This window comes from Herpailurus yagouaroundi, unplaced genomic scaffold, assembly GCF_014898765.1.
Source record: "Herpailurus yagouaroundi ecotype Mexico unplaced genomic scaffold, PumYag 198, whole genome shotgun sequence".
NCBI lineage: Eukaryota > Metazoa > Chordata > Mammalia > Carnivora > Felidae > Herpailurus > Herpailurus yagouaroundi.
Genome location: NW_024412429.1, coordinates 2,454,177 through 2,469,698, shown reverse-complemented (window position 1 = coordinate 2,469,698; position 15,522 = coordinate 2,454,177). Strand labels below are relative to the sequence as shown.

The following is a 15,522-nucleotide window of genomic DNA, read 5'->3' as shown; positions in this document are numbered from 1 at the left end:
GGGTCCCCGCAGCTCGGCGTGTGTCCCCGGCTGGCACAGAAGCACCGTGTCTGCTGGGCACAGCCGAAATAAGTTCTTGTGTATAATTTTTCAGATAAGTGAAGCTTACTTCTTTATGCATTAGCCCGTTTAAAATTTCAGCCATAATGAATAAAAACGTTTCTAAAATATGACACATACTTTATTTCATTACATATCGTTTCTTGCTGCCTTGGGCATCCCCGTAAGTGTTCGGTGCCGAAATGCACTGCCGCCCTCAGGGGACCCAGAGCTACACGGATCCGCTCCCATATTAGGTGGCTCTGGTTTGTGCTTTAACGGTCCCAGTGTCTTCTTTTCATTGGTTTCCCCAAATCCGCTCCCATCGGAGGCTCTGGCTGGACCTTACGTCTGACATTAAGCCACCCTCCGCGCCTTGGCGATGAGACTCTACGACGGCTGGGGAATCAGACGGCTGGGGAATCACCTATCTGTTCTTGTAAGAACTGTCTTCCCAGGGGCAACGACTTAGGATTTGCCCGTGTGTTGTTCATAAGTTAGTCGTATACATGTGCTTATGTTGATTACATACGCACGCGTGCGGATTTATATACAAGCACAACTACTTGTCCTGGCCAGAAGACAAGTTCTCTTGGTTCCTGTTCCAGAGTAGTTGAGGCGATCCTGAGCACTTATTTCCGGACAAATGAGACTTCGCTACCCATAAATCTCCACAAAGGGGACACCGTGGGCAGGGAAGCATCACCTTGCAGACAGCGTCGTTATTTGCTTCCGGACAGATAGGCTAGTTTTTTTTTTTTTTTTAATTTTTTTTTCAACGTTTTATTTATTTTTGGGACAGAGAGAGACAGAGCATGAACGGGGAGGGGCAGAGAGAGAGGGAGACACAGAATCGGAAACAGGCTCCAGGCTCTGAGCCATCAGCCCAGAGCCCGGCGCGGGGCTCGAACTCACGGACCGCGAGATCGTGACCTGGCTGAAGTCGGACGCCCAACCGACTGCGCCACCCAGGCGCCCCTAGGCTAGTTTTAAAAGGAGGCCGGAAAAGTACAATATTTTCAAATCCTTTGAAGATTTCTGAAAACGCGTGCCAATTCCAGGCACCGCGGAGGTGTAGGAACAGAGAACCTGGTCGAAAGGAATACAGCGTGCGTGCGAATCGCGCGTTAGTTTGGGAAGGTGCCGGAATAAAATGGCACCGACCCCGCAGCGGCCGTGGCGGACCTTTACTGCCTCACGGTCCCGGAGGCTGGATGTCTGAGATCCAGGCGTGGGCAGGGTCGGTTTCTCCCACGGCCTTTCTCCTGGCCGTGTAGACAGCCGCCTGCTCGCTGTTGTGTGACCCGGTCACGTTGGGTCAGGGCCCACCCACAGGCCCTCACTTGGCCTTACTCACCTCTGTAAGGCCCCGCCCGTCTCCAAATTCGGTCCCATCCGAGGAACCGAAGGTGAGGACTCCACCAGGTGAGTTTGGGGCCACAAGTCAGCTCCTAACAACCCGTTTTCTGAAGGCAGAGCGACTTTTCACACTCTGGTTAACGTCACACACTCGAGAATTCTTTCTCGGGGAGTCTCCTCCTTCCTGACAAGCTGTGTTGCAAATACCCGCTCCTTTTTCAGGTTTTCAGACGCACGTCCCCACGGAACGAAGGTGGGAAGGGGCGGCTGCCTGGGGTCAGGCCACGCCCACCGCCTAACCAGTGCGGTAACTGAGCGCCCGCACCCACGCCCCCCACCCACCCGCAACACTCGGCGCGGAGAGCCTCTGCCCCAGGATTCCAGAGGCCGGTGGGTCCCAGCCTCCCCAGGCCGCCCTCCAGCTCCTCTGTACTGGGGTGGACAGCGCCCTCTTGTGGGGGCGGGGGACGCAGCGTGGCCGCGGAAGGGGGTGCCTGGGGGGCCCGGTTGTGCCCGCCCCGGTGCACACGCAGGGCGCTCCCGCGGCCGAGCTCGGGTGGCCTCTGCTGTCGTGGCCCCGTTCCGGGAGCCCTCACCTCCTCCCTCGCAACGCTGGGAAGAGCCACGATGTCCCACGATGTCCCACGTCTACCGTGAACTCTGGACTGTCATACCCCAGCGAGTCCAGCTCCTGTGATGGAGCCCGACACTCTGCGCCTTGCCCTACAGGGAACCTGGCACGTGCGGTGTTTGTGCTCAGAGATTTTCCACCAGCGGGGGGCGGCAGCGTGCGCAGCTCGGAACCACCCGCCGCGGCTTGTGTTCGCATCTCTTGGCTCGGTGCGCGCACCTGCAACACCGCAGCCGACGCAGCCGACGGCCAGCGCGCAGTCTCACGCTCCTCCCCGGCTTGCATTGGCTGATGTAATAATTTGTCTCGTGTTTCATTTCGGAAATCCATAAGGGAGCTAGAGGCAAGCTGACCCCTAGGCTGACTTCTCTGTTGTTTTTGAGTCCACGGAGCCGATCCACGATGACCAGTAGGGCGGTCCTCTTGGTGCAGGGGAGCCGCCCCAGCTCCCTCCGTCACGTCTCCATCCCGGCCACCGGAAAGGGGAAAAGGGGAAAGCAGGCGGCTTTTTCTTTAACGGGATGCCCTTCAAGTTGCGGGAGTCGCTTCTTCCTTGGCCTCACCTTCGCCGTGGGGTTACGAGCAGGGGAAAAAAGCCGGGGAGGAGGCCCCCGCCGGCTGCCCACGAGTCGCGGCCACACACCTGTAAAGGCAGGGCACACACAGCGGTTCCGTTGCGGTGTGCGAGGGCAGAAGGGGCGCCGGCAACCCGAACTTCAGGGAGAAGAAGGACAGCGGTACCGCTCACGTGACGCAAGAGCAGGTGCAGCCGCGGGGGGGAGGCCCCGCCCCCACCGCAGGGGTCAGAGGCCGGTCCCCTCCCCCGCCCGGCGGGCAAACGCTCCGGGAGACCCCGCGGGGCTGCGGCCGGCTCCCCGGCGGGGCGCTGCCGCCCCCTGGTGGCCGCAGGCGGCGCGCGCAGGTCCGCTCAGCGCTCAGCGCCCCCGCACGGTCGCCGGGGTTGCCGGCAATGTGGCGGGCGTGCCCCGGGGCTCTTGGGGAGGGGGGGCGGTTTAGGCTCAAAAACAAATATTCGAAGTGGAAAAAAAGCAACCGCCTGAAAACGTGTACTCTGCTTGCACCTCGAGGCGTCTGAGTTCAGCGTGGCGCGTTTTCTGCTTGGGCTCTGTATTCTGTCACTACATCCCAGGATTTGATCTTGTGTCGTGCCTTACTAACTCCTGTTACGTAGCACACGTCTCGGTGCTTGCTAAATCATTTCGTTTTGTGTTGTGCTGGGATGATGCTGGAAACAAGGTGGGGACCGGGAAGGAGGCTCTCCAGGGAACGTTCACGACTCTGTGCCAACTCCCCCTGCTTGCTTCCGCCGCAGGAAGTAGGTTACCGGAATGCAAAGCTTTAACAAAACGTGGGGCTATACTTCCTGATTTGGAAAATAAACAAAAGGAAAAGTAACCGAATGGGCGATGACGGATCCAGGAACTAAAATACTGGCTCTGACGGGAAAGGGGCATGTAATAAAAAAGGAGATTCCAGATCGTTAGTTCCACCTTTTGAGGGGAGAGATACAAAAATAAACTAGATGCCTTCGGAGTTGGTAGTTTTAGTAGGAGACCATTTATTTGCAACGAATAAATCGGTTTCACAGAAAGAAACCAAACGTACAAAACGAATGGGATCTTTTACCATTTCCTCCAGAAACTGGTATTTCCAGAAACTTCCAGAAACTGGAGGTATTTCCTCCAGAAACTGGTATAAAGTCGTTATAGGAACTATTAAGTTTCAATCCGATGGCAGCGTGGCTCAATTCATTTTTAAGTTGCCTTTCACATGCACGTAACAGTAGATTGGCTCTTTATTGTAATTTTTTTCCACGTGAGTACGTACAGTTTGGTTTTCAGGTCATGGTCTATGCATATGTGTTTATGAATGTGTATGTATTTTATTAATGATCTAGAAAATACAGTATCTATATGCCCTTTAAAGTATATATTTGAGGACAGTTTTTAGGGTCTCCTGAAGTCATAAAGAACAGATTTTTTTTTTTTAATTTTTTTTTCCAACATTTATTTATTTTTGGGACAGAGAGAGACAGAGCATGAACGGGGGAGGGGCAGAGAGAGAGGGAGACACAGAATCGGAAGCAGGCTCCAGGCTCTGAGCCATCAGCCCAGAGCCCGACGCGGGGCTCGAACTCACGGACCGCGAGATCGTGACCTGGCTGAAGTCGGACGCTTAACCGACTGCGCCACCCAGGTGCCCCAGAATAGATTTTTTTTTTAAAGAAGAGATATAGTTTCCTCCTCACCAGAAACAAATTCTCAGATTCTAGAATTAAACACTCATTTCCTTAGCTTTCTAAGTTCTGGGTCGACCTGGTTCATTGTCCTCGAATTATTAGGACGACAGGGCAGGAGTGTGGCACTGGGGCGAGTCAGCACGCGGGGAGAGTCCTTATGCTTCCGGTCTGTGCCGTGATGGCCCGGGGCGTGGTGGGTCGTCTCCCCTGCAGACTCCTCGCCGGTGGCACCGGAGCCGGGCCTCACCTTTGGGAAGAGCCTCTCAACGGAGCCGGAGCCGGGCCTCAGTCATCCGGAGAGGGCCACCCAGCGGCCGCCACAGGATCCGGGAGCCGGGGCTCTGGGGCCCCACTGTGGAGACGCGCGGGAGGGACCTCGACAGCCAGGTCATCAGCTGTCTGCCCTTCCCCTCGGACTCCCGGGTGGGCTCCAGGTTTTCCGTCACTGTGGCACAGACACGACACGCCTACCGCCTTCCGCCCGGTGACTCTGTTCTAGCCGGAGATGCTGGCTACCTGTGTGCCCGTCATCCCGGGTGACCCGGGTCCCGCTGGCCGGTCCACTCCCGGGTGCTCCCACGGGAACAAGAAATCGGGTTTGAGCCAACCTGCCTTTTGCTGTTACCATTACAGGGCTGGCCCGTCCGAGCAGGGCCCGGCCTGGGCCTGGCCGACCTCCTCGGGCACACGATGCTTCCCACTGCAGGCCGCGCCGTCCTCCCACTCACTCCTCCACACAGTCCTCCCCCTGCGGGGGGGGAGCCCCGAGGGGATGCCATCACGGGGAGGCCGGTCACCTTCCGCAAAGATGGCCCAGGCGTCTGCAGCGGGTTGATCATTGATCTGAGTGCCTCTCTCCCTGTTCCCCCCCAGTCTGCGCCCATCGCTGCCCCTGGCCACGGCCCCCCGTGGGCCCCGCACGTGCCCGACCCCCTGAGTTTTGAGCCATGGTTAATAATAACAAGCAGAAGGCAGATGTGGATTGAAGGACACGTGTCGCGGAGAAGCAAACTCGGAGCCCTCTCTGTAGGTCCGATGTGGGTCCTGCTGGGAGGTGACGGGTTTGGCTTTCCGCCCCTCTCCCGGGGACGCTCACGCCCTGCGCACCCACCCTGGGGTGTTGAGGACTCTGTCAGGATCTGACACGGAAGGAGACCCTCAGCCCAGCGGCTCACCAGGCGGCTCCAGCTCCTGATGCTTCTCCAGGCTGTGGACGGTCACCACAGTCACCACGGTCAGCCACTCCAGGGGGTCTGGAGGGGGCGTGGGCAGGACCGGGAGGGGAGCCTGGGACGCCCCCTGGGCCATGCTGAGCTGCGGTCTGGGTGGGAGTGGGCGTCTCCCCTCCCCACTGAGGCTGGCAGGCTCTGTCTCCCTCTCTGCTAATGACCCTGTTCCTTTCCATCGCCCCCCAGGCCCCTTACATGTCAGGTTGGGAATGTGGTTTTCAAGTGATGTGATCTCCCAAGTCACCATGGCTTCCGGTGAATTTCACTACATCATTTTTAAATTTAAAAAATTAAAAATATTTATTTATTTGTGAGAGAGAGAGAGACAGAGAGAGAGAGCAGGGGAGGGGCAGAGAGAGAGGGAGACACAGAATCCCAAGCAGGCTCCAGGCTCCAAGCTGTCAGCACAGAGCCCGATGCGGGGCTCGAACTCACGAACCGCAAAATCACAGCCTGAGCTGAAGTCGGACGCCCAACCGACTGAGCCACCCAGGCACCCCTTGCTACATCATTTTTATATTTCCTTTCCTTTACTTTCACAGCGTTCACCTTTAATTGCAGAAGATATAAGCCATGTGTTTTTCCAGGCAGCTAGCTCTGAAATGGTCTCGTGCTGGGGCTTGAAATCAAAGAAACTCCATGTTTCAGAATTTACAAAAAGCTCTGATTGCTCGTAACGTGTTGTGGATAGAATAGTAAACCAGGAGAGTGTTTCACAGTTATTCAGTCACGCTAACAGGTTTGTGATTACACAGCCGATTGGAGTCTTAAAACCTAGAGGTAACTGGGGCGCCTGGGTGGCGCAGTGGGTTAAGCGTCCGACTTCAGCCAGGTCACGATCTCGCGGTCCGTGAGTTCGAGCCCCGTGTCGGGCTCTGGGCTGATGGCTCAGAGCCTGGAGCCTGTTTCCGATTCTGTGTCTCCCTCTCTCTCTGCCCCTCCCCCGTTCATGCTCTGTCTCTCTCTGTCCCCAAAATAAAAATAAACGCTGAAAACAAACTAACAAACAAACAAAAACCTAGAGGTGTGATCACGTCGGAAAGGCTGGGTGCCTCCCCGACGGCAGGGAAGAGCCCGAGCCCCGCGTCTCATGTGGCCTTGGAATCACTTCCCGGGAGCGTATTTATTTTCTCTAGAACGTGCACTGTGTTTGCTTCTCAGGCTACTGCTCGGGCTTAGAGTGGCTTCTTTGGCCTGCGTTTTTGATGCTTAGAAGTAATTACCAATTATTAAATATGCCTTTTGTGTGTTTTAACTAGAAACGAGCACACCGCTCAGAATCGGCGATTCCGTTTCATGTAATTGTTAAATGGAATGGGTCTGTGGGGAGGCTGTTTCCTTGTGGCTAAATATAAAACCTGTCATACAAGTTTATTGATCATAGAGCTTTGAGGTTGAGCTTTGGTGCAGAGGTAAAAAATGTACCTGTGTTTGGTAGCTGGACGGGCAGTGGCCTGACCCATGTGGTGTGGCCATACTGTGAGATTTTTTAAAAAATTTTTCTTTTACGTTTATTTATTTTTGAAAGACAGAGAGAGACAGAGCACGAGTGGGGGAGGTTGCAGAGAGAGAGGGAGACACAGAATCCGAAGCAGGGTCCAGGCTCCGAGCCGTCAGCACAGAGCCCGACACGGGGCTTGAACTCACGGACCGCGAGATCACGACCTGAGCGGAAGTCGGACGCTCAACCGACTGAGCCACCCAGGACCCCCTGTACCGTGAGGTTTTTGATGTGACACAAAAACCAAATGACGAGCTTTGGGGGCTTTGGACTGTCCTCAAGCCGGCAAAGGAAGACTGAGTAGGAGAGTCGGGGGTCAGGTGCTGCGTGTGTTGGGAGGAATGAGGGGCTCCAGGGACAGGAGGGCGCTTGGACGAGGAAGGGACAGAGCCTGGGTGAAAGTCTGAAGAACGTGAAGGAGACGTCAGTGGGGGCTGCAGGTGACAGCCACAGGAACAGAGTGACAAAGTAAACCTGAAAATCCGCACCGACAGGTGTCACCGAAGTCGCTGCTCTGACACATGGGAATGAGGGGCAGCAGGGCAGAGAGTTTGTGAGGGTTGCAGAGAAACAGCCCTCCGGGGTGCACACAGACACAGGGCTTTACTTACGGGACGTGGCTCGTGTGCCTGTGGGGCAGGCAAGTCTGAAACTCAGGGGACAGGCTGCGAGCTCAGGCGGGGTGGCTAATCCCAGTCTGGAGGCACACTCAGAGTTTTGACTTTTCAGACCTTCACCTGATTGGACGAGGCCCACCACACCAGCAGGGACAATTTTGTTTACTCATAGACAACTGGCTGCAGATGTTAACCGCATCCATAAAACACCTTCACACCTCACCTGGGTTAGCGTCTCATGAATCACTGGCCACCGAGGTGTGGCCAAATGGACACAAAGTCAACCATCACATTTATTAAGGAACACTGAAAAAGCATGCTTGGAACACGGTGGGCTGTACAGGAGGGGCCACAAGCTAAACGCCCTCAGGGACCAGGAAATGACACACATCCGTGGACATGGGACGGGCAGGCACGCTCCACCTCACGGGGCAGGGCTCTGCCCCCCCCGCCGATGTGTGCAAGAATCAGGGTCCAGGGCTTGTAAATCTTCCGGTTTTCAAGAAGCGCTGAAAACCTAGACTTTTAAAAATGTGGTCTTTTTTTTTAACTACACGTACTATGAAAATATAAAAATAACTCGTGAGCTCATCAGAACCTGTCTGTAGGGCTGAAATGCAGCTTTGGGCAGCCAGTGAAAGAATTCTGAGATGGACAGTCATTTAACCGTCTACACTCGCACACACACGGGGACGCCCCGCCGGCCCCCCTGCTCCTGTGGCTCCATAGGCCTGGGGGTCTGATGCTTCTCCTCTGGGTCCCTCGCGCGGCCTGCCCAGCGCCTGAGCCTGTCTGCGGGGGCCGCCTGGCCCTGGGGGTCCCTGTCGTCTTCCTCATGCACCTGTTCTCTGAACCTGCTGCAGGTGCAAAGGGAAGACGGCAGAAGAAATGTCACAGAGTCGTGACTCCATTCCCTCCAAAGTGGCCCATGAGGCAAGCCGCCTAGCGAATGAAAATGCGGAAAGCCTTCTGTGCTCCCAGCAGCCGACTGGAGAGAAGATTCCGGGGTGTTCCCAGAGGCTGCAGCCTGGGGACGGGAACGCTTCTCGGGGAGGAGATCCTGCGGGCAGCTGGGGTCCGACCCTGTGCGGCTCGGAAATGCCGCCCCAGTGTCTCACCAGCAGGTGGGAGAGAGAGGCCAGGACCCCGGGGGGCGGGAAGGAAGGACCGAAGGAAGGAAGGACGGAAGGAAGCACCGTAAGGAAATTGGTAACCGTCCTGCTAATGACACCGTGAACCCAGCCTCTTTCCCCAATTCCTGCTGCGCCGTGTTCAGAGGGTCTAACTTAGAAGGTAAGAATATAGTTTGGGTCCAATATCCCTGCTGCTATCCCTGATGAGAACGTTAAAAAAAAAAAAAATTGTTCCAGGTTATTGTACACTTTTCGAATAAAATATGTAAAAGGGAAGCCCTGTGGCGGTTTTCGTTAATACCTCCTGCATTTGTAAGTTTTCTTTTCATTTAATATTGTTAATAGTATTTCATTCTAAATCGTCTGAATCCCCTACCACAGATGTGCCGCTGTTTCGATCACTCCTCACGGAAGGGGGGAGAGGGCTGACCCCCGGCGGGTGTGGAATCCGGGGTCTCCAGGCAGGTTGGACCTGGGAGCCCTTTGCCGTTGAGCACGTGGGGACGGAAAGGGCGTGGGTGCCATCAGAAGGACCTCGATCAGGAGGCAGGCTGGTAAGTGACAGCCCTCGAGAGGAGGAGCTGGCATTTTGTCCCAAGAGCATCTGGCTTCCCCCGGAGCTTGTGGCTTTCAGTCCCTTCGAAAGGCGTGTCAGAAGCCTTTACGAAGAGCTTCCACGGCAGGACGTTTCCAGAAGTTTCCACGGGACATACACAGAGCTCTGCTGACAACAGGCGGGGAGGACAGGGTGACACTGGCCCGGGACACGGGAGGCTTCCCTTCCCCAGCTCTGCCTTTGTATTATTCTTGAATTTCTCCGTGGGCGTCTCCGTGGGCGGTCTTCGTCCGTGCATCTCGGTTCTGTCTGTCTCCCTGTCTGCATGGTGACAGCGGGGGAGGGTAGACCCGCGGGGTTTTCGGGGACTGATGCCAGCTCGCAAAGGAACAGAAGTGGGGTACAGCAGTGCTGTGCCGGCGACTCAGCTGTGGAACATTCTGGAATTGGCGAGCTGGCCACGGCGGGGCTAGCAAACCTGCTTTTCTCCCAGACGACCAGTTACTGGGACGCCACCAGATAGGAGGAAAATCAAGATATAAGTAAGCAGTGAAAGGCCAAAGAGAGGTCATCTAGGAGCGCATCGTGCCAGGTCAACAGGCCAGACACAAAACCACGAACGCCGTCCAAGTCCACTCGCACGAGGTCTCTACGGGGGCACCATTCCCAGAGAGCGGATTTCTAGGAGGCGGGTGGGCGCCAGGGGCGGGGGAGTGGGGACTGCTGTCTGATGGGGGCAGAGTTCAGTCTGGGAAGATGGAAAGTTCTGGAGACGGATGGTGGGCGCAAGCGCAGCAGTGAGATTGTCTCACTGCCACTGGGCTATGCGCTAAAAATGGTTAAGATGCTACATTTTCTGTGATGTACATTTCACCACCATTTCAAAGGAGACATTTCAAGGAGGACATTGTTTGGGGATTCCGTGAGCACTCCACGAGCACTAGTATGTTCCAGAAGCCTCTGAGAGTCACTGACGCACCTCTCAGCCCCCGACCCAGCCCACGGGCAGATAGGCGGTCGGTTCATTCTCCTGACCCCTCAGCAAATCAAAATTATTGACTTGGCTGTTGGCAGAAGTGACCACGAAAATAGAGAGGAAAATCTTTCTCCAAAAAATACAAAAAACGTCATATTTTCATTTGTATTAGTGTCTTCCTAGAAGATTCTGGAAGATACATTGTAAGTTTGCCTTGGGATCCTTGCCTGAGAATTTCAAACTGTGTTAGAAAAATCATTTTTTGTAGCCCGTGATAAAGTTTAAATCAGGTTAATTCGTTCATCGATTTGTTATTGACTCCACAAGGGCACCGTGTGCCAGGCCTTGCGCACAGTGCTGGGGACACAAAGATAGGTGGGCATTTCCCAAGCTTCAGGGAGGTGACGCAGAGGGGAAGGCGGGCGTGAGCACCGGAGGGTGGCCTGTGGGGTGTGGGGAATGTGTTGGGGTGCAGGTGTCGTGTTGTCGGGGGCTCTGTGAAGAGGCAGGTCTCAGGGGTCAGACCAGGAAGGGCAGGCAGGAAGTTAGAGGACAGAGATCAGAACGTTCCGTGAAGGAGGCCCAGCACCCGGAGGACGTCTATGTAGCTGGGGAGGAGTCAGTGGCCAACTGGATTTTGGAAAAAGACAAGACAACACTTGCTGACTTTAAAAACACTGATAGCATCATCTGCCTGGGGAAAGAGATTCATCGCTCAAGTTGAAATTCGGGCTCCCGTCTGTCCTTCCTGGATCTGCCACAGTTCAGACAATGCTGAGATTTGCAAGACTCACAGACGGGACTGTGCACCTGCTATATTAGAAGAAGCGAGTCAAAGGAGAAAAGAAAGTAAACCTTGCGGCCGGCAGCGAAGTGGTTGTGGTTCTGAGGCCCGTCATCTTCTGCCTGCCCACGGTTCCCTCTGACCTGTTTCCTCACCCAGAGAAGAGAGTTTGGAACACGACAGCTCCTCCTCGGATGTCTTTGGAGGAGACAACCGTCTGAGGGCAGAGCTCCTGTGAGGCTTCTGTGATGGGAGTGACAGGACAGGAGGCCAGAGAAACATCCCCAGAGGTGGGTGTTGGCAGGATCCGGAACCTTCCAGCGTACCGAGAAGTTATCCCCTTTCGCAGATGTGCAAAATAAAACTCGAGTCAGACAGAATGCTCACAGAGGATCTGGAGAGGATTTACCGGAAAGAAGGCGCACAGTAACAGACCTTGGATCTGGCAAAATGTTGCTGGAGGCGTCCAGGTCAAGACCGGCCATCCCGCTCCGGGCTCTGTGTTGAGGGCGCACAGGTGAAAAGCTGTGTCCCTAAAGGACACCCAGTCTGGCTGGGGACGTAAACAAAGTTACGATCATAAACCGAGGGCTTGCAAATAGCCAAGGGACGCCTACCGAGTGCTGATCGTGGGCCGGGCTCTGCGCTCAACGTTTTATGTATTGTTTTACTTAAACCGTGCAACGGTCCCGGGGTTTGTTATTCACAGGGCAGTTGGGTGGCATGTCCCAGGTCACAAAGCTAGGAGGTGACAGAGCGGGATGTTGACCCAAAGGCCCTGACCTCGGCCACTAACCCCGTGTCTGGCGTCAGCTCTGGCTGTGCGTCGACAGAATTAACGAGGAGGCTTCAAAAACACCAGCGCCCGGGACTCCGCAGACAGACTGAGTCAGAACACTGGGGTTGGCCGAGGCATCAGGGTTTTCTGGGTCCCCCACCTGCCACGCGGGCGTCGTGCCGGGCTAACAATGAGCAGGGATTGGTGGGAGGTGTGGCCGGCTGAGCCCGAGATGGACATGGCCGTGCTGGGGGCTTTGGGCCCCCAAGGGCATGGCTGCAGTGAGGTCTATGGGGGCTGCGTGATGTCACAGGGTGATTTGCCTGTGACAGGACAGCAGATCATCGCGTCCAGACTCAGGGACGTGGTGAAGAGACATCTGGTCGGATTATTGCGTAATCGAGTGAAGAACTGCCTGTGGAGAGCTTATCATGACGCGGGAAATGTTTACGGTAAGTGTTAGATTTTTAAAAAGCAGCACGTAGGACTGTCCGCGCAGGAAGCCGGGCACAGCGGGTCACACCTGCGTTCCAGGCCCCTGAAATCCCCTCCCCGGCGAGGACACAAAACCCACGAAAGTAGGGAGCATCGCTGAGAGACGGTGACCCCCCGGGGACTCTGTGAGGCAGATCTTGACATACGTCACGAGCTGGGCACGGTGAGACGAACACACTCACATGTGAAAGTCGGTTCCGAGAAGGAGCCTCCCTGGTGGGACAGACCCGGGACAATCTGCCAGTTTCTACTGCCTGACGTCACCCGTGTCCACCCTAAGATTGACAGAGGCCATGGGGTGGCCCGGGGACAAGCGTGGGCCATCTGTCTGCGTGGGCAATGCAGGTGCGGCTCCAGGCAGGGTGACAGGTGTGGGCCTGGTTGCGAAGCCGATCCTGTGTCTAAGCATCCTGGGGAGTCTGTTTTGGGGACTGCACTACCAGCTTTGGACAGAGAGTGACACAAGGCAGTTAGGGAGCAGGTTGTCACCATCATGAGCTCCAGGCTTGGGACATAATTTAGAAGTATGACATGGGACGATGCAGCCGTTGCAGGAGCACCAGGGCTGGGCTGGGGTGGCACCCCCTCCACCCCCCAGTGTCGGGTGGGGAACGCGGTTTCACGTGCGGTTTGGGGTCTCCCCCTGTGCATTTCTCCCACGAGGCATTACGTACAGTGACTTCCCAGAGCAGGGAAGCAAAGTGAATTTCAGAAGCATGTAGACATTCCGACTTGAGAAGAAAGTTCCAGAGGCAATTTCAACTCACTTAGTAGGAACGTGTTTCTTAGGATAAACTAGGGAGCCGCGTGATCTTGGACATAAGGCACCGTCTGTGCAGACGAGGCAAAATTTTATGAAATGGAGAACCTTCCGCGCCCAGCACAGGACATAAGGCACCGTCTGTGCAGACGAGGCAAAATTTTATGAAATGGAGAACCTTCCGGGCCCAGCACAGAGCACGGGAAGGTGCACGCCCAGAGCCTGGCCGAGCAGCCCCGCATCCCCACTTTCCCGAGTCGGTTACGAGTCCGTGCAAGTGGGAAGAAAGCAGACTTGGTGCGTTTCGGGGGCTGAAGCAGACAGACAGCAGGCGACTCACCGAGAGCGGGCAGCGCGGGAACCCACGAGGGCGGCTTCCCCCGGTGGGGGCCGCCCGCGGCTGTGTGTTTCCAGGCCGGCCGTGCCGTCTGAGTCGTCGTGGGCGCAAAGAGCCTCTGGCTCGCCGATCCGAGGTCCGATCGCGCACAATAGCCGCGGGAAACACGGTAGGCCGCAGATAGGAGACGTTCGCTGCGGGTGCGCCGGAGTCGGGGTCCCCACCTTTGTAGTGCAGCCCGGGCATTTCCTCGCTCTGGAGCCCCAGGAGCCGGTCGTCACGGCTCAGCCCGCGGGGGCGGGTGGCCGGCCGGCCTCAGCAGTAGGAGTCGTTGATGTCACCCGGGGCCTTGACCTCCCTCCCTCGGCCTCTGAGGGTGTTGAAGACCCTGCGGTAGGAGCGTCTGAACGCGGGGTTGGAGAAGCAGTGCACCGCTGGGTTCAGCACGCTCTGCAGGTACGTGAGGCCGTTGCTCACGTCGGACACGTGCACCATCGCTCCCAGGACCCTGCAGCCGCCCGCCCCTTGGGAGACGGCCACCGGGACCCGGGCCAGGAAGCTGGGCAGGAAGCAGGCTGCGAAGAGGACGACGACCACGGTCACCAGCGCCCGGGCCCTCTGCAGCTGGGGCTGCCGGTCCGGGTCTCGGAGTCGCCCCTGGAGGGTCCTGACGATCCTGGCGTTGCAGAACAGGATGAGACCGAAGGGGAGAACGAACTGCACCGAGAACAGAGCTTCTTGCCAGAGGGGCGCTGAGGGAGAGCTGCCCCCGGGGCTCCAGGCCGGGGCACTCGGCCTCCGACACGAGCAGGCTCCGGTGGCTGAGGCCGAGCAGCAGGAGCCAGACGCAGCCCGAGACCCCCCCCAGGCCGCCCGCGGGGACAGCAGGTTGACCCTGAACCGGGGGTGGACCACTCGGAAGTAGCAGCGCACGGCCACGGCTGTGAGGAAGGCGACGCCCGCCCCGCGGCTCAGCACCTGTAGGAACAGGAGGCCCCGGCAGGACGCGTGTCCCAGGGGCCACGTCTTGTGGCGCAGGTAGAAGGCGGCGTGGAAGGGCAGGCAGACGGCGAGCAGGAGGTCGGCGGCCATCAGGTTGAGCAGGTACACGGCGTCGGACTTGCACGCCTTGAGGCGCAACGCGAAGGGCCACAGGGCCACCACGTTGCCCAGCGGGCCGAGCCCGCACTCCAGCGCCAGCAGCACGGCCACGGTCCCCTCCACCGCGTCGCTGTGCCGTGAGCAGTTGGCGGCCGGCATGTCCCCCCGCTTGCGCCGCCGGGGTCCCCCGCGAGGTGGCCAAGGGCCGAGAGCCCGGGCTGCGGGCGACGCGCCTTCCTGCAGAGGGAGAGACGCGGGCTTCTCCCTGCCGCGCGGGGACGGGAGCTCTGCATTTTCGCAGTAGGAAGAAACACTGAACAGGATGAAGTCAAAAGCAAACTCAAACGTGTCTGGGGAAAGGGGACCGGGGAGGGGAGGGGAAAACACCCTTTTGGTTTTGTTCTGCTTGGTTTCACCCTAAAAAGGAGAAGCTGTGTTTCGCTTCACGTCATCTGCGCGCCACTGAAGCCACGAGGCCCTTAAGAGCTGGGCGAGCACAGGTCTCCGTCGGCGGGGGCCGCGGAAGGAGCCGGAAGACCCTCGCTCCGTCAGGCTTCTCGTCTCGGCCGTCAGAGGGACGCTGGCGACCACAGGCTCCGCGAGCGTCACGGAGCCTTGCCGGGAAGCTCTCCTCCTCCACGGAAGGGGCATTTCCCGAGACCCTTCTGCACGGCGCTCCGTTTCCCACACCGGCGGTCCGATCGGGTCACGCCGTCACAGAGGAGGCTCTGCGGAGGCCCGGCCACTTCACGGCTGGCCCCTGATGCTTGTCCCCTTTCTTTGCCGGATTTGATTTTCTGCCGAGGGGCCCCCCTCCCCTCCCACTCTATCTGGATCAGGGCCCATGGGCCTCCACTGATAACCGCATAACACTGATGGCTGGTCAAGACGCACAGATTCCCCCCAGAATGTCAGGGGCATGAGCCCGGGGACAGGCACTGTGTGCCAGCGATAAAAGAGTGTCTG

The 15,522-nt window shown here is 57.2% G+C and overlaps 1 protein-coding gene across 1 annotated transcript; it reads right to left on the bottom strand.

The window, feature by feature from the left end:
- Window positions 1–13,701: 13,701 nt before the first annotated feature.
- Window positions 13,702–14,715, bottom strand: GPR31 (G protein-coupled receptor 31). The gene is given in 3 exon segments (XM_040449248.1): window positions 13,702–14,202; window positions 14,204–14,317; window positions 14,320–14,715. Coding segments are annotated over 3 exon segments (942 nt in total). The 3' UTR covers window positions 13,702–13,770.
- Window positions 14,716–15,522: the final 807 nt, after the last annotated feature.